Genomic DNA, 18,443 nt, shown 5'->3' on the forward strand with positions numbered 1-18,443 from the left:
CAATTCAAATGAGCCAGTAATTTAAGTTATGTAAACAAAAAGTAGCAAGCTACGTCTCCAACTATTTTAATGCGTATTTTGGAATATTACATAAAACATGCCTAATAGATACATCATGATGTGTATAAATCGAAATAACTTATGCACAACACTGAGTAAGTCTTATGTTTTTGTTTTAACAGATCATGTGATAAAATAATGTGTGCAATGGGATGTTGTTAATAGACAAACCAGTGTTTTGAGCACACTGTAAAACATCTGAAATGTTGCTTTGGTCTTTCTAAAAACCCTCAGCCAAAGTCTGTCATCACAGTGGTTTAGTATTATTATAACATTATTAATACCTCCAAAATTGTCTTGAGTGACTGTCTGTGCTTCCAATGAGCTTATCACGCCTCCAAAAGCCACAACATGATCATTGCATTTCGTCTTCTTATTAATTATAGAACTAAAAATAAGACTTGTGCAGCTTTCTACTGCAGCGAACTCCATTTTTCAGTTTGATATTTGTTGCCAGTTTATCAGATGGCACCAAAGCAGGGCTCAACAATAAGGACTGCCTGATGGGCCAGCCTGCAAGATACTCGGGACAGTAGACAGAATTGGCTACTGATCAGTGCTGCCTTTTCAAATAAAGCTTGTTTGCCTGCGACTATTAGTCAGCTGCATCCAAATACAGTCTTTAGATCAAGACACAGTTTGTGCTTTTAAGCCTTTGAATGCTATCTTTTCTGTGATGTCATAAACGCCATATTGCTTTCCGGTTCCTCTTACGTGATTGGTAACAACCTGTTAACAACCAGTACAGCAAAAAGGCAGTAACATAATGTGGCGAGGGGGCGTGGCCGAGAGCCGTGGGAACGGGGTGAGGCCACCGCGTGAGTGGATACACGTGCGGTGCGCACCTGCCTCGGATCCCACGGAAGGAGCTCTGGACCATAAAAGGAGGACCGATGGCAGAGGAAGCCGAGAGAGGACCGGGCCCGGGCATATTGTTTTACTTTTGCTTTCGGTTTGACGGCAGTCTCCGCGAGGAGCTGCCGTCCGTTTGTTTTGGTTTAAATGGCAGTCTCCGTGAGGAGCTGCCGTCATTATTATTAATAAATATTTAAAACCTGCGTCGGTTCTCCGCCTCCTTTTTCCCGGCGGCCAAAGGGCCGTAAACTTCATTACAGTGGTGCCGAAGCCTGGGAGAAGGAGGGACGCGTTGTCCAGATGCCCTCGCCGCTGAGAGAGGGGGCGAGTGTTCGGGAGTTAACCCGAGTGGGGGAGAAACCCGTTCGTCTGCCCAGAGTGCCGGGGCGGCCTGAGGCTGGCGAGGAAAGGATCTGCCTGCTGCCGTCTCCCAGCATGGGGAGGAGCAGGGGACGCGGGGCTCACCACCGGAAGGGAAAGAGCTGAAGGGAGCCATCCCACAGAACCCGGGGGAGTCGCCGCGATCCGCCATGATGCCAGAGCCTGCATCCATCCACCGAAGCGGGAGCGGAGCAGGAGACCAGAAATGCCGCCAGCTAGGAGAACCGCCGCCGGACGCCAGAAGACGGACGGGTGGATAGATTCCTCCACAGGGCTCCCAGCACGTCGTCGCATCTCTCAGCTGGTGGAGGACCGAGTGGCAGCGTGTCTGGAGAACCGAACCCCAATTTTTTTTTTTTTTTTTTCCTCTCTCCCCTTTCTCGGTCTACTCTGTCTTTCCTCCTTTTTTTTCCATCTCCTTTTCTCTCGGCCCGTCTCATATAGGTCTCGCGGGTGCTGTGGCGCCAAACCCCCCCCCCGGAGTATGCACAACCACGGGGTGCCCCCGGCCTGTGATGGGAGATGGGGGTATGTGGCGAGGGGGCGTGGCCGAGAGCCGTGGGAACGGGGTGAGGCCACCGCGTGAGTGGATACACGTGCGGTGCGCACCTGCCTCGGATCCCACGGAAGGAGCTCTGGACCATAAAAGGAGGACCGATGGCAGAGGAAGCCGAGAGAGGACCGGGCCCGGGCATATTGTTTTACTTTTGCTTTCGGTTTGACGGCAGTCTCCGCGAGGAGCTGCCGTCCGTTTGTTTTGGTTTAAATGGCAGTCTCCGTGAGGAGCTGCCGTCATTATTATTAATAAATATTTAAAACCTGCGTCGGTTCTCCGCCTCCTTTTTCCCGGCGGCCAAAGGGCCGTAAACTTCATTACACATAACATTTTGAGGCTTAAGGAAAACGTGTTTCTAATGTCTTGAAAGCTGACATTTACGTGGGTACAACGCGACAAAAAAATAAATGAAGTGATGTTTTGCAGTTAAGGCTGATTTATACTTCTGCGTCAAGCGCACGCGTATGCTACGACGCAGCCTATGTGTTGACACACAGCCCTACGCCGTGGTCGTCGGTGTTGCTGATGCGCACCTCTCAAAAAATGTAACTACACAACGCAACGATGCATAGCGCAAGCTCTATGATTGGTCGGCTTGGTGGCGCTGAGGAGTGTGGGCAGGACAGAGAGCCGTGTGAGCTCGATGGAGCGATTGTTTACAAGAGTGGAGCCCCCTGAAGGAGCTCCGGATGGAAAGTTTTGTTTTGTGTTTACCTCATAATTAAAGTTGTTGCATGTCCGCCAGTTCCTGCCTCAAAATGAGCGAGTTTGAGCCACTTGTATATTAAGGAATCGTTCAGAAAAAAACAAAACACCAGCGAAGAAACTTGAGACAGGAACATAAACACCTCACTGCCAACTAGTGTTTCGGAAGTGTTATTGCAGAACAACAGAAACCATGCGCAGAAGTATAAATGTACAGCTACGCGCGTTGCATGCGCTATGGGTCACGCCGATCACTTGACGCAGAAGTATAAACCAGGCTTTAGCTGTCAGTTTGGCACGTCAACCACCTTTTGGTAAATAATTCAGAACTGCAATAAAATACTGGTACATTTCCATACTGCTCTTTTTGTTCGCATAACACTTTGAATTTTGCTCATTACACATTTTTTTTACATTTTTTAAATATTTACATTTTGGATTAGGCTTTATTTTTTTGCACATTATTTAACATGTGTGTCTAAGAAAACGCTATTAACTTATTTTTTTGGTGGGGCCAATGAAAATTTCGGCAGGGGAAGTAAATATCTCAACTGCTGGCCCAATTGGGCTAGTTTAAAAAGTCCTTACGCCCCATTCACACGGGGCTTCAGCTTGACAGAGGGCGTGTCTGAAGTTGGGGCTGACGTGATCGTCATAGCAGCATCAGCCAATAAAATTAGTCAGCAATTGGCAACTGAGCTGGTGTATTTGCATACAGCGATCTGATTGGCTGATGCTTCCATCAGCGCTTGAAAAGTTGAGAAAGGCCCAACTTCTGCAGCGAGTAATGCCACTGACGGATCCACAATGCATTCAAAGTGAATGGGAAGCGTTGAAGCTGATGCTCCGTGTGAATGGGGCGTTAGCGTCGGACCTTGCGAAGTGACAAAAAGTGATGATTCTGTTAGCAAAAGTGCAGTTTTTTGAAATATGAGCATACGAGTGCATGTGTAAAATGTGATAGTGATTTTATAAAACAGTTCAAAGAATAAGATCACATTGAGTTACTTGCATTGAGTGACAATGCTGTTTATTTCTGTTTAGCCAATGAAAATAATTCTAAACAAAGCTGAAGCAGAAAATCTGTCTCAGAATCACTTTGTTTTTCTCCCCCCTGAAGAATTTGTTTTTGAACATATCAATATTCCATTCATAAGCACCATACCTGTCAACCGTCCCGCTTTTCCTGAGATTCTCCTGTATTTTACAATTATATCCCGCTATTATATTGTAAAGGTATTTACTGTATTGCTCCCATATTTTTAATCTTTCTATGAAGGGTGGCATTAAAGATTACAGACCTAATTCTCCCTATACACAACCCATACCACCGAACTACCAGAGGACGCCCCTTGCTCTTAAATGTGAATCTGTTGTGTGCTTTTGTTTTATTTAGGCATGAAAACACTTTAAAATACATACAAAAACAGCAGGATTCCCTTCCTTTCCTTCCCTTTTACAGGCGTCGTTGCTTCATCCTTTGCAATCGTCAAAACAGGAGGGAGTATGCCGTATTTTCACATCAATGTTGACAAGTACGATAAGGACAGTCATTGCATTGCCTCTGAAAGTCAGGATTTAATAACAAATGACTCACTAAGGCAGGAAATTACTGCCACCTACTGGTGCTTTTAGTGTCATATTTATCTATTAAGGTGTTTAGAATAGTTGCTTTTTGTATGTTTCTTCATGATCCCCTTTTACATGTTATAGCACGTAATTCGATTATATTAGCGACACTACGATATCCACATTTAAAAAATCCCCTTGCTGATTGGGTTAGAAAGTGATAAATTTACATTTTTGTCCACATTATTCTGTCATTGAAGCCAGTAATAATCTTACTGTAACGGTTAAGGCTAATGTATACTTCAGCAAATGGTCCGGTGCAGCCTTCGAGCGGTCACAGCCCTCACCATGGCTGACGCATTCTTTAAAAAATTGTAACCACGTCACAACAATGCGTAGCGCAAGCTCTGTGATTGGTCGGCTTGGTAGAGGTGACGTTACCCATTCAAAGTGAATGGTAAGCGTTGCCGCTGACGCCCCGTGTGAATGGGACGTAAATGCACGACTACGCGCAAGGCACGCGCCATAGGTCACGCCGATCACTCAACGCAAATGTATAAACCAGCCTTAAGTAAACACTAAAGAGCTCTAGTTATAGTGCAAATTTTGCAATTCCCCATCCAAGTAGCTTCTATAATGTAATCAAAGAAGCGTCAGTTTCGAATTTATGTCTAATTTGCCTTCATAATTAGTTTTTCTTTAGCTTGAATGTCAGCGTAATGTCTGTTTTTAAACTTATATTTGATTCTTTTTTATGTTTGTTAAAGTTTCACATCAATTTTTCATGTAAAAAAAAAAATCCTAAATATCAAATCTACCACATTTATTTTAGTTGATAAAAAGGTGCGCAATCATCTCAATAGTAATGTAATGGATTGTGTTTTTAAAGTCTGTAATGATGCGCTCAAAAACTCACATTTTGCAAATAAATCAAAATATAAACTTCGCTAAACCTGGTGTAAAAGTGCACAGTTAAACTACTGTCTTGCAGGTTGAGTAAAAAAACAAAACGTAAAAAACAAAAAAAAACAAACCTGACAACGACTGCTGTTCCTGTTCAGAGTGTGTATCTGAAATATCATAGTGTCCAATCACTGCAGGACCCACTGCAACACACACATCAGAAGATTCACCAGTATATTCGTATGTCCACAGTTCTAGTCTCACTACTCTATAACTTTCCTGTAAAAAACAACAATCTTTCCAAACATGTAGATTTTGCTTTAAATGGCCATTCACACCAAGGACGATAACTACAAATTTAAATATTTAACAATAACCATATTGGTGTCCACACTAGGCATAAGATCCTGACGGTATCATAACCTTGGAAAAAAAATATCAGTTTCACGGTATTGTGATTACTGCTCTAAAATATATTCTTTTTAAACGTCTGGGTAAAAATCTAAAACCCATTTCAACACAATATATTTTATTTTGAGTAACATTTAAAATATTTTGGAGCAGTTAATGGGTCCGGCTAAATGAATTATTGAAACAGCATCTTTTCTGCTGAAGATATTCCTGTCCTACAAAGCAAAAAAAAAAAAAAAGGAAAAAAAAAAAAAAACGTAAACAACATTAAGATACGGTATATCTTAGGGTGCTCGCTGCAGAGCCATTTGAGGAGAGCAGAGCTCCAGCGAGGGGGAGCATGAGCTGTCGCTCCTCCTCCTGTAAGCTGTTTTAATGCGTACACCCACCCCACCCCTAACCCTACCCCCAGTGACATCACTCGTAGAAGAAGTGCAAAACAGATGGAGCTTAAGCTCCCCCTCGCTGGAGCTCAGCTCTCCTCAAATGGCTCTGCAGCGAGCACCACTTGGAAAATTTTGCGGTTTTAAAACCTTGACTTTTCCAAACCGCGACATACCTTGAAAACGGTTATCATTCCATGTCTAGTGCACTCCAGCAAATGATTACAATCTGTTGTTTATGCTCGTCTTGCATTATCCACTTGTAACTTGCAGATGTTCTCAGTGTGCAACATTTATAGCATTTCTAACCAGTGAATCCAGCTCATGTAATCAATTGAATCAAACATGGATTTAAGCAACGCAAAGATTCCAAAACTGGACACCATAGTTACTTATTTTATACTTTAATCTGCTCGCATGTACATTTTTATTATTCTTCTCGTTATAATGTTATAACCAAAGTCACTATGTTTGAATAATCTTTGAAAAAAGGGTCTAACTTCTCCACAATGTCTGTAGCTTTTAATTATGCGAGCCCTTCATATTAATCATATCAATAAATTCTGACTGACTTTCAGTGTTTATTTGGTTGTTATCTGAAAAAAATCTTTATTATTATTATTCATGGTGTGAACAGCCCTTAATCACATTTGGTCATGCTCCTGCTTCACATTTTAAAAAATAAATAAATGATACAAAATATATAAAATATATATATATATTTCTCTTAGTATGAGGAAAATAAATTAAATTTGTGCAAATGCTCAATTTAAACGAGTAGAATGGCTTTAAAAGCAAAAGGCTGCAAAAGCCTATTCCTGCCATGAAATATGATTTCTTTTTTCCAAAACTGCAATTAGCTGATATTCTACCTTTGCTTGTTGCAGAAAAATTAGATGCAGACTTTAGGCAAGGGGCGATAACTGTTTTCAAGATATACAGCGGTTTGAAAAGGTCAATGTTTTTTAAACCGCCAAGATTTTCTGCAATACCCTTCCTAAGATATATTACTTTTTTTTTTTTTTATATTAAAAATTTTATTTTTTTAGGACAACAATATCTCCAGCAGAAAAGATGCCCTTCAATAATTCAATAATTCATTTAGCCGGACATGTTTACTGCTCCAAAATATTTTAAATGTTTCTCAAAATAAAATATACTGTGTTTAAAAGGAAAAAAAAGCTTTAGTTTTTTTACCCAGACATTTAAAAGAATATATTTTACACAATACCGTAAAACCGTAAAAATAAAATAAATTATATTCCATATAATTTATTTTAAAGCAATATTTTTCCTTTTTATAGTTGATTACATTTCCTTGTTGATTGCTGAAATAAAAATTTTGTTTTTTCTTTTCATTTTAATAAATATTTCAAAAATAAAATATAGTGTTAGTTTCAGTTATATTAAAACTAAAAATAATATTTTTTAACAAAAATGAACATGCAAATTTATTCCCATAATACCAGAAGCATGTATTAAAAAAATCTTTAAAAAATAAGAAAAACACTGAAAAAAATAGTAAACCAATTGGAATTGCTAACAATGTATGTGTTGAATTTAAACAAATTGAAATTTTCAACTTCAACTTTCAGCCCAAATAAACGGTTTATAATCACTTAACGTAAAAGCAAAATTAGTAAATGCGAGGATTCATGTTTGAATCTTTATTTTTTTTCAGTACACACTACCTGACAAAAGTCTTGTCATGAATCTCAGTTGTAAGAGCAACAAATAATAACTTGACTTCTAGTTGATCATTCAGAAAAGTGGCAGAAGATAGATTTTTCAGATAAACCATCTGTTGAACTGCATCCCAATCATCACACATACTGCAGAAGAGCTATTAAAACCCGCATGTACTCAAGATTCTCACAGATAGCAGTCAAGTTGGGTGAAGGAAAAATCATGGTTTGGGTTACATTCAGTATAGGGGCGTGTGAGAGATCTGCAGAGTGGATGGCAACATCAACAGCCTGAGATATCAAGACATTTGTGCTGCCCATTACATTACAAACCACAGGAGAGGGCAAATTCTTCAGCAGGATAGCGCTCCTTCTCATACTTCAGCCTCCACAACAAAGCTCCTGAAAGCAAAGAAGGTCAAGGTGCTCCAGGATTGGCCAGCCCAGATACCAGGCATGAACATTGAGTATGTCTGGGGAAAGATGAAGGAGGAGGCATTGAAGATGAATTCAAAGAGTCTTGATGAACTCTGGGAGTCCTGCAGGAACACTTTCTCTGCCATTCCAGATGACTTTATTAATCAGTGATTTGAGTCATTGCAGAGATGTATGATGCAGTCATCCAAGCTCATGATGGAGTCAGACACAATATTCATTCTGTCTCCACTGCAGCAGGACTTTATATTTTATACTGGACACTATTTCTGTACAGTGACCAGACTTTTGTCAAAGCAAAGTTAAACCTTACTGTCTTAAACAATTAAAAATCAAGGCCTAATCATATTTTACTTAGGTAAAATAAACAATCTAGAGGCCTTTGCCTTTCATATACGCCACTTCTGATGCCAAATGATCAACTAGAAGTCAAGTTATTATTTGTTATTCCTAAAACTTGGAAAGGCAACAACACTTTTGTCAGGTAGTGTATAGATTTTTTTTTAATTAAATTATACTCTTTGATAACTGACAGCACATGTACTATAAAGGTCAGGTAAAACCGCAGAATGCTGGTAAAATACTAGTATATTTATTAACCAGCTAATGACAGAGCAGAGATCACACGTCAGTAAAGTGTTACATAGACATGAAAACACAAATGAACGTTGCCTGGTACACTTTAACGTTTGGTGAGGCAGTAGTACAGGACATTAAAAAACAATGCAACAACAAAGAAAAACACCTTGATCAAATAAAAATACATCTATCTCTGGTAACTCTTGTTTTCTAACAATTATGGAGGTTATTCTGGCCTCCATCTGAAACATTATGACACTAAACTTAGGCAGTCTGGTAATTATTACACAAAAAAATAACATAAAAACGTAAACAATCTTCTTCAGATATTCTATACACAACAGCAAACAGCTTTCAAGTCCTCCCGTAAATCTACAGTAAACGTCGACTACGAGTGTTTGTATTAGCGTGTAGGAAGCACATGATGGGCCAATCTCATGAAACCTGTCAAGAACATGTCCAGCTCATATTTCGCCCTAAAATCAAGAAGAAATAACACAATTATACTTTGCAGTAAAATTAGACCCATTTATATACAGGTTAAAAAGTACATATTGTGAAGTTTTAATACCACTTAAAAACTTTATTCTGTAATAAATAAAGAAAGCCACTGTGAAATGAAAGCGTTTATAAAATAATATGACTTTCAACTGTGTATGCACATAAACATACAATTTATATTGTGCTGGATTTAATTAATGCCATTTTTCTAATTAAAAGCTCATTATAAATGAGTGAAAATGTGTTATTCATATACATTTAATTTCTCTGTATGAAAAAAAAAATTAGGGCGGACTAAAAATGATTTCTATTAACATTCAGAGATAAATATCAAATAAAAATAATTAAATTTGCAACAACATCAGGCATATTAATATGCTCATTGAGAAAATTGTTTTGCTTATTACTTTAAGATTAAAAAGTAAATCAAGTATGTTATTTTTAAAATGCTATTAACATTTTATTTATTCCTTATAAAAAACAAAACAAAAAAACACTAATATGGTAATAAAACTGCACAATCTTCACAAACATTCTTTCAAAATGTGTTAAATCCTGTTCATTAAAAACGGTTAATTTTTTAATGCAAATCAGGGCTGCACGATAACAGATAAAAACTGACATTGTGATATTTAGTTTGTCTGCGATGTATATATTGTGATAAGCATAAAATCTCACAAGATGACTTAAGTATTTTGAATGATTGGGATTATTTCTGTTGAGGAGTGTCAGCCTAAAATACATTACAACTGAACAGATACAAATGGATTTGATGGTTTTCTGTGGTATCTTGAGGTACAATAAATATATTTATAATATAATAGTGTATAGTCTGTATTAGGGCCGTGCGATTATTCGAAAATCGAATTGGATTTCAAATGTTGAGATTAGCTTATCGCAAGAGGCTGTGATATGAAATATATTTGTATTAAGTAATTTAATTAATCTCCCCTGCCCGGAGCAAATGCATGACTGCTGTTTGTGTGTCTTGCTAAGAAGCCAACTGAAAGTATCGCCAGTGACACCTAATCTAGTGGCAAGCAACAGCAAAGTATATTTTCAGAGTTGTTTCAGCCATTTTGAGGGTTCTGTATTTCTATAATTATTATTTTTTGGTTTTGTAATAAGCTACACTATCTCTCTGATTTGAGTTCACCTTGTTTACAGAAAGGTAAGGTCATTTCATTTGTGCTTACTGTTTGCTCTAGAGAAAAATGAGCGTTTCAGTTCTGAATGTTTAAAAATATATTTGAATAAATGTTTAAGTCAATATATGACGGTTCATTCCACTGTGGCGAACCCTGATTAATAAAGGGACTAAGCTGAAAAGAAAATGAATAAATGAGGTTAATACCTTTTCAGTTTATTCACTGCATTTTCGCAGTAGGACGCTACAATTAAGGAAGGGTATCGTTAAGGTTTTAACTATTACTACTTTTATTGATACCACTTATTGGTTCGGTACATTAACAGTTCTCTAATTGGTACTTTTTGTAGTGTTTATGAAAAAATAAATAAATAAATAAATTGAACAAAAATCAACAACTTATTTTATTATTACGTTTTTAATGTGAAATAAAACGAAACCAATAATTGTAAAACTGTAAAAGAATGTACAATGCTTTAAAGGAAAATGACTCAGTTTTTAACCATTCTTCTGGAGAAAAATCAACATGTTTGACTTTTCTGGTAGACGTTGGGATCCCCTCTAAGTTGCAAAATGCAGTTAAATAATCAGATAATGTTTATAATTTGTCATTAACTCATTCACATTAATGAGTTAACAGTGTTTTGGGAGTTAACAGTTTTTATTACAGTTTAAAAGCATTTTGCAATGTAGAAACAAGCTGTTTTTTTTATAATTTCTTAATAAGTATTTTATTATTAGGCTATAAATAGGCTATATTTGTAAATACAGCCAATGTAAAAGCATGTTTAATGTTTAAGATATTTTTAGGCTACTGCAGAAAAAAATAGTTTTCATTGTAACTAAATGTGTGTTTATTTAACCAATAACATTATACTAATTTAGGTGATTGACTGATGACATAACGATGTGAATGATGTAATTTTACCGTTAGTAGTTAGGCAGCAAAAACTTTTTACTTTTGAAAGATCCTTTCACTTTGACAGATTTCTTGCATTTCCGCTTATACAAAAAAAAAAAAAACTTGTTGCAACAGGTATTGTCGCTGTCCACTCGAAAAATACAACACGTTTAGTTCACTCCGCAAGCTTACGAGCTGTGTGTGCACGAGTTTGTGTCGCAAGCTAGCCGAGAACTGTGAAGACTTTTATACTTGATGCACTCATCGGAAACACAAGCATTTTTCATGTGAGATTCCCAACTGTGCAGATGAATATCAAATATCGCAAATTAGAAAAGGTTGGTCAGTTAAATTTTGCTACTGTAAGTAACGTTTATTCAGCAATAATTCTCCAGTACCGATAGCAGAACCGTTAATTATTGTTTCTTTTATATTTTAGCACAGATACCGATTAAGTACAGAGTTTCGATACCCATCCCTAGCTACAATACAGATTATTGAGCTGAAGCTTGACTACAAAATTAAATTTGTAAATCAAATCGGGGAAAAAAAAAATTGAAATTTGATATTTTCCACCAAATCGCAGAGCTCTAGTCTTCATCGTTTAAATAATTAAATACAAATAATTTTGGTTTATATACCTTCATAACCTCTTGGTTTAAGTTTGCTTAAGTCTTAACCATATCCAAATGAAAATCTTTCACTCTATTTTACGGATAAACTTTGCAATGACCACACAAATCCCATGTTCTGTGGTGCTGATTAACTATAAGCCCAACTTGACATTGCTGATACTGCAATGTGACTATTGCAGGTTCACACATTGCGAGATCGATAAAGAAATATTGTGCAGCCCTAATGCAAATCATTCAATTTTGGGAAAAATATGACTCTTGACATGTCTTTGTGGAACATCACCTTTAAATAATTACATACATAGACAGTGATTAGTATCTCTTGTTTTAAACACCGTCAAGGGAAAACCCAATCAGTGTAGTAGCAGGATCAGCCCCGTTTATTGCATTAAGGTCGTTTCTATTAGTGTCAGATGCTCATTTGTGTGCACTCTAGGTTAGTATTTAGCATAAAATCCAAATGTACAGGCTGTCATCACATTACAGCTCTCAGTGGTCAGTCATAACATGCATATTCCGCGTCGTAAGGAAGCGATTAAATAAAAACCTAAAACAATCCACAATGCACACAACAAGTGTTCTTTGGTAGACATGCCAGGGTGAATGAGAACAGACAGACAGACACATGGCAGTCACAGAGTCTTTCGTCACTGTTTTTATGGGCTTGACGAATGGTTGATTGATTGATCTCCTGGTGAATGGAAAAGTTCGGCTCTCCTGAACACACGAGAGCATTTAAAAGGCACTGACTGTGGAGGGCGGCCCTGAGATGCCAATAGAAAACAACGCAAAAATGTTAATAGAAGACAGGCAAGATCAAGTTAAAGAAACAGTTCATCAACACAAAACTACAAATCTCAGTCGTTTACTCACCTTTGTGTCATTCCAAACCCATATGACTTTATTATTGCTGCTTAACTCCATAAACTGTTGAAAGTTATCCTGATAATTATGGCTCGTTTGTATTGAGTGGTATGGTACAGTTTCAATATCAAATCATAATGTGGCACTAGGGTTGGGACAGTAAATCGATGCATTGCATTTTGTACCACTAGATGGCACCGGATGCTTCACAAACAGTCACACTTTGCCAATCCGTACACATAGCACTTGAACTGAAAACAATTTAGGGCTGTACGATACTTGAAAATATCCACAATATGCAATGTTGTTTAGTATTGCGCAAATGATATTTCTTACGATACGACATCTTCCTAGAAAAATGCTTTTTTTATTAGTGATGTTTATTTAATGATATTAAAATATTCAGATTTAATTAATTCTAATTCAGACTAAAAATCTTGGTCAAGATGCAAACAATTATTATGAACGCTATAAATAAGTGAAAATCTCAGCAGATATTCTGAAAATTTTGGAATCTATTGCGATTCCTCTTGAATTGATTGAGCCTTTTTACCACCAGATGTCGCTCTATGCTTTACAAATGGTCACACTCTGCCAATTCGTATCATACCACGTAAAACAATTTAGGGATCCACAATTCTGGATAATATACTCAATATGCAATGTCCTTTTGTATTGTGCAAACAATTGTTTTATGATGTAACATTTTCCTAAAAAAAATTTAGTAGCAATTTTTACCTAATGAAATTAAAATAAACAGTTAAAAGACTCCTTTCAGATCTTATTCATTCAAATTCAGACTTAAATTATCTGTCGAAATGCAAACATTTAGCATGAAGACAAAAATGAGTGAAAGCTTCTGAATTAAAATGTTTATTTAATTGATTTGGAGCCATTCGTTTACCACTAGATGGCGCTGTAGGCTTTACAAATGGTCACATTCTGCCAATCCGTACACGTACCACTTGAACGTAAAACAAGCTAGGGCTGCACAATACTTGAAATATGCAATATTGCAATATGCAATGTTGTTTAGTATTGCGCAAACAATACTTCTTAGGATATGACATTTTCCTAGAAAAATGCTATTTTTATTAGTGATGTTTATTTAATGATATTAAAATATTCAGATCTAAATTCTAATTTAGACAAAAAAATCTGTCGAGGTGGAAACATTTATATTGAAAGGTAAAAATGAGTGAAAACCTTAGCAGATATTCTGAAATTTTCTAAATGCATTACGATTCCTCTTGAATTGATTGAGCCTTTTTACCACCAGATGGCGCTGTATGCTTTACAAACGTTCATACTGCTAATTCGTATCATACCACGTAAAACAATTTAGGAGTGCACGACTCTGGAAAATATACGCAATATGCAATGTTGTTTAGTTTTGCGCAAACGACATTTTTTAGAATACAACATGTCCCTAGAAAAAAGCTATTTTTATTAGCAATGCTTATTTAATAATATTAAACAGTTTAGTTGTAAACATTTAGAGTGAACACTAAAAATGAGTGAAAACCTCAGCAAATATTCAGAAAATTTCTTAATGCATTGCGATTCTCTCTTGAATTGATTCTGAGCTATTCGTTTACCACTAGATGGTGCTTTATGAGTTACAAACAGTCACACTCTGTCGCTTCGTACACATAGCACTTGAACGTAAAACAATCTGGGGCTGCACAATACTGGAAATACGCAATATGCAATGTTGTCGAGTATTCCATTACAATATAACATTTCCCTAGAAAACTAATAGTTTTATAAGCAATATTAATTTCTAATTATTATTATTATTATTATTAATATTATCATTAAATATTTATCGATATCAAAATAAAATCCCTTTTTTTCCTGAACTAATTATTTCAAATTCAGACTACACAACTGTCAAGGTGCAAACATGACCACCACGAAACTCGTATGCATACCACTTGAATGTAAAACAATATACAGCAACAAAATTCTAGAAAAATATAGGAAGTTTTATATGGGAAAATATTAGTGATTGTTTTCAGCTCTGGGTTCACTTTTTTGGTTTCACTGTTTCAGTCAATAGATAAACAGAAATTACTGGGAAGGTGGGGATAAAGATACTAAAGCTCCATCTGGTTGGTCAAATTTAGATAAATTATATATTTTTTTCAATAATTATTTTCTCTGGGTTTTTATCTTTATTTCGGATGGGAAAGAATTGGGAGCAGAGAGAGGGGAAGGATCGGCAGAGGACCGCGAGGTGGAATCAAACTCGGGTCGCCGTAAGCACCTTGTCGTGCATGTGTCGACGCACTAACCACTACACCACAGGAGCCGACATAAACAAACCAATGCATTAAAAAAAAAATTTATTTCACACATCTGCAAAATGTATATTGGACACACTATTATTGCAATAACAATAACTTTGCAATATATTGTGCAGCCCTAAAACAATTTACGCGAACAATGACACTTAATGCCATTTTTTAATAAACTGCCAAAACCTGACATCGTAATAATAGATTGACGGTGAACAGCTATGAACTATGATCAAACAAAGCTTGTCTCTTTTTGTAACAAACAGCCACATGACGAAGCAAGAACAGACTGTCCTCCTATTTGAAACATTGAACTAAATTTAAAACGTTAAAATTGAGCAGACAAAACATGCAATATATAAACAGCCCGTGCAGCTTTCTTTTTCAGAGCAGGAATAACATTGATTTAACTTTGGCAGTGGAAATGCAAGTTGGATGTGCGTGACCTGTACCAAATTGCACAATACCATACCACTCAGTGGAAATTACAAGCATTTTCAGTGCTCAGATGAAACACAACACCACCCGGTGTTGACATGCATTTAAATACATCTCAACAGTACTTTTGATTGGATTTTGTAGCCTCCTACTTCTTTTTATCATCATTTTCATTATAATTTCTGTGGGAATGCTTGGTGCATTGCATGTGTACTACAGAATAAACAAACCAATGTTAAATGGATTATGGATTACAACAGCAACTATAATTTCCATCATAATCTGTGTGTTTTTGTGCACTTTTTAAATTACTCTTAAGTTATTAAACGTGGATAGGCTGGTCAACTTCCAAAGACAACAAAATTGCTATATACAGCAAACCTCAATAGTCTGATTGCTTGTATTAGTGTAAAAATGTAACTATATAAAAGCACAATCTGCTAAATGTGATTGTAAAATGCAAAGACAAACTTTTAATAACTGTTTAGCCTAATAACTAATCTATAGGGAAATGAACACCAGAGCTACAATGATAGATGGAAAGAGGAGTGATGCTGTTAAAAATCACAGGACTGAGCCAATCAGAACCTACTACTTTAAATAGTGCCAGCATTAAAAATGGCATTCAATAAAACTACTCCAGCATGCAATAAGATTTAAACAAGGCTATCATGCATTAGCATTAAAACTGTTAGTGGTATCTTGGTGTGAGCAGGCTTTAGTGCATTACGATATAAAGATATATTCAATCTTTATCAATGATTCTGTCTTTCATAAAGCAAGTACACTAGAAGTCTTCCAGTATAGTTTTATCTTGGAAAAAAATCTAAGTAATGACATTTATAAATGATTTAACATTTCAGGGGCTGGACGGCACTAATTCCAGAGACAGTTCATACAAAAGATAAATATATTAACCCTAAAATAGTTTAAAAATTTGCATGTTTTGCTTCTCTTAATAACAAAATAGATTTGGAAGAATGCTGGTCAGACATTAGCTGATTTCCATAAATCCTATGGAAGTCAATGGCTATTGTTAACTATGTTCAAAAAGACGACGAAACAAAAGACAATTTTCATATTTGAATGAACTGTCTCATTAAATTGACGTGATATTCCTAAAAAAACCCACACGGAAGAAAGTCAAATGGGTTTGGAATGGCATGAAGAAGAGCAAATGTTAATTTCTGGGTGAACAGTTTCTTTAACAGAGAGAGAGAGAGAATGAGAGAATGAAAGCTTCAATGGGAGATAAAGAGAGAAAGTCTGTGCATTGTGCAAAGCCTCCACTTCAGCGAGTCGGCACAGATGTTACTTGAACGTTCTTTAAACGTTTGGTTCAGGCGGCTCCGCATTTCCATTGAGACCAGCAGTCTGGGGAGGAGGAGGAACAGTCATGGCGTTGAGTCGCGCCATCTGATAGGCCGCCAGTGTTTCCTGCGACTCCGATGACGGCAGGAAGGAGCTGACCTGGCTACGCCCCTCTGGATTTTCACTGGACGAAAGGTCGTCGTCTGAGTGCAGGCGGGTCAGTCTATCCATCCACACTCGAAAGCGTTCCTCGGTCTGTCTCTGCATCGCGGCGAATCGTGTAAGAGCTTCCTCCAAGACTCCGCCCAGGCTCCCGCTGGCCACGCCCAAGTCGAGTTGGCCTCGCCCGCGTGCTGATGCTCCAGAAGTGTCGGCTCGGCGATGGCCAGCTTAAAGACAGACGGCAGTGCCGAGAGAGAGACGTCAGACACACAGGAAGGCAGAAAGGAGCGGCGTTATTGCGTGCACACCGGCGAGCATGCTGGGAAACAATCATGCAGCTCTCGCAGTGCATTTCACCAAATGGTCACATCACTAAAGACGGCTTAAACGATCACACACTGAGGAAAGATACCAGCGTTCTGAACCAGCCCTCGGGAAATAGGTGGGAACAATCAATCTGAGGTGTACAAATTCAACTTTGTGAATGACTAGTCAACTACTGCCATCATTACACTGGTTTAAGGTTATTAATCACAGAGCAACGGGTCTCATTTATAAACCTGGAGTACGCACACCATGGGCGGAAATGTTCCCACGCAAAAGTTGTGATCTATAAAAATACAAACCTGATGGGAGAATGTGAGTAAGTACACATCTTTAACTTAGATATTGCCTTAGCTGAACCATTTTAAACCATCATATGAGCTGTAATCATTAAGAAGTTAACATTTATTATGGTGTACATTCATTTTTAGGAAGGCTTCTGTGCAAATTTTAGAAATCAGACCCCTGATGACATTTCATAATGAAATTACAATAATTTGTGTGTTTTATAAAAGTGGTTTTAAAACTATTTAGGATCAAGTAATGAAAATACCAGGTAAAGAATTCATATTAAATATTAAAAAGTAATTGTGTAAATCTTTTAAAAGACCTTTAATAGACATGCGGAGACCCTATCATTCATTCATTTATAAAGTTGAAGTCAGAATTATTAGCCCCCCTGAATTATTATCCCCGTTTATTTTTGTTCCCTAATTTATGTTTAACACAGAGATCATTTTCAACTCTTTTCTAAGCATAATAGCTTTAATAACTCATCTCTAATACCTGATTTATTTTATCTTTCCCATGATGACAGTCAATAATACTGACTAGATATTTTTCAAGACACTTCTATACAGCTTAAAGTGACATTTAAAGGCTTAACTAGGTTAACTAGACAAGTTAGGGTAATTAGGCAAGTTACTGTATAATGATGGTTTGTTCTGTAGACCATTGAAGAAAAAAAAAGGGGCTAATAATTTTTACCTTAAAATGGTTTTTAAAAATTAAAAACTGCTTTTATTCTAGCCAAAAGAAAACAAATAAGACTTTCTCCAGAAGAAATAATATTATCAGACATACTGAGAAAATTTCCTTGCTCTGTTAAACATCATTTGGGAAATATTTAACAACTAAAAAAGATTCTAAGGGGGGCTAATAATTCTGACTTCAACGATAGATAGATAGATAGATAGATAGATAGATAGATAGATAGATAGATAGATAGATAGATAGATAGATAGATAGATAGATAGATAGATAGATAGATAGATAGAAGGATTAATACAATTTGCTTAACTATGTGTGATGGTAAAATTAAGTTGGTGCATGTGTTAC

General features: G+C 36.9%; 1 protein-coding gene and 1 long non-coding RNA gene across 5 annotated transcripts in view; both read right to left on the reverse strand.

Annotated features, from left to right (window-relative positions):
• Positions 1-18,443, reverse strand: part of ark2n (arkadia (rnf111) N-terminal like PKA signaling regulator 2n) — a 44,024-nt gene that overhangs the window by 2,805 nt on the left and 22,776 nt on the right. The window contains exon 3 of one of the 4 annotated variants that reach the window (NM_205680.1): positions 5,161-5,232. The exons of 1 other annotated variant lie outside the window; for it this stretch is intronic. In NM_205680.1, the coding sequence (NP_991243.1) occupies positions 5,161-5,232 (72 nt within the window). Of the gene's footprint in view, positions 1-5,160; positions 5,233-8,513; positions 8,999-14,727; positions 17,009-18,443 lie in introns of those variants that run through there. 2 more of the 4 variants (XM_073934405.1, XM_005160973.6) reach the window with 2 other exon arrangements.
• Positions 10,874-14,345, reverse strand: LOC141379963 (uncharacterized). The gene is made up of 3 exons (XR_012397093.1): positions 13,569-14,345; positions 11,861-13,038; positions 10,874-11,821 (listed from the first exon to the last, which is right to left on the reverse strand). It is a non-coding gene; the product is annotated as an uncharacterized lncRNA (long non-coding RNA).

The sequence above is a fragment of the Danio rerio genome, chromosome 21 (genome assembly GCF_049306965.1).
Source record: "Danio rerio strain Tuebingen ecotype United States chromosome 21, GRCz12tu, whole genome shotgun sequence".
In the NCBI taxonomy this organism is placed as follows: domain Eukaryota; kingdom Metazoa; phylum Chordata; class Actinopteri; order Cypriniformes; family Danionidae; genus Danio; species Danio rerio.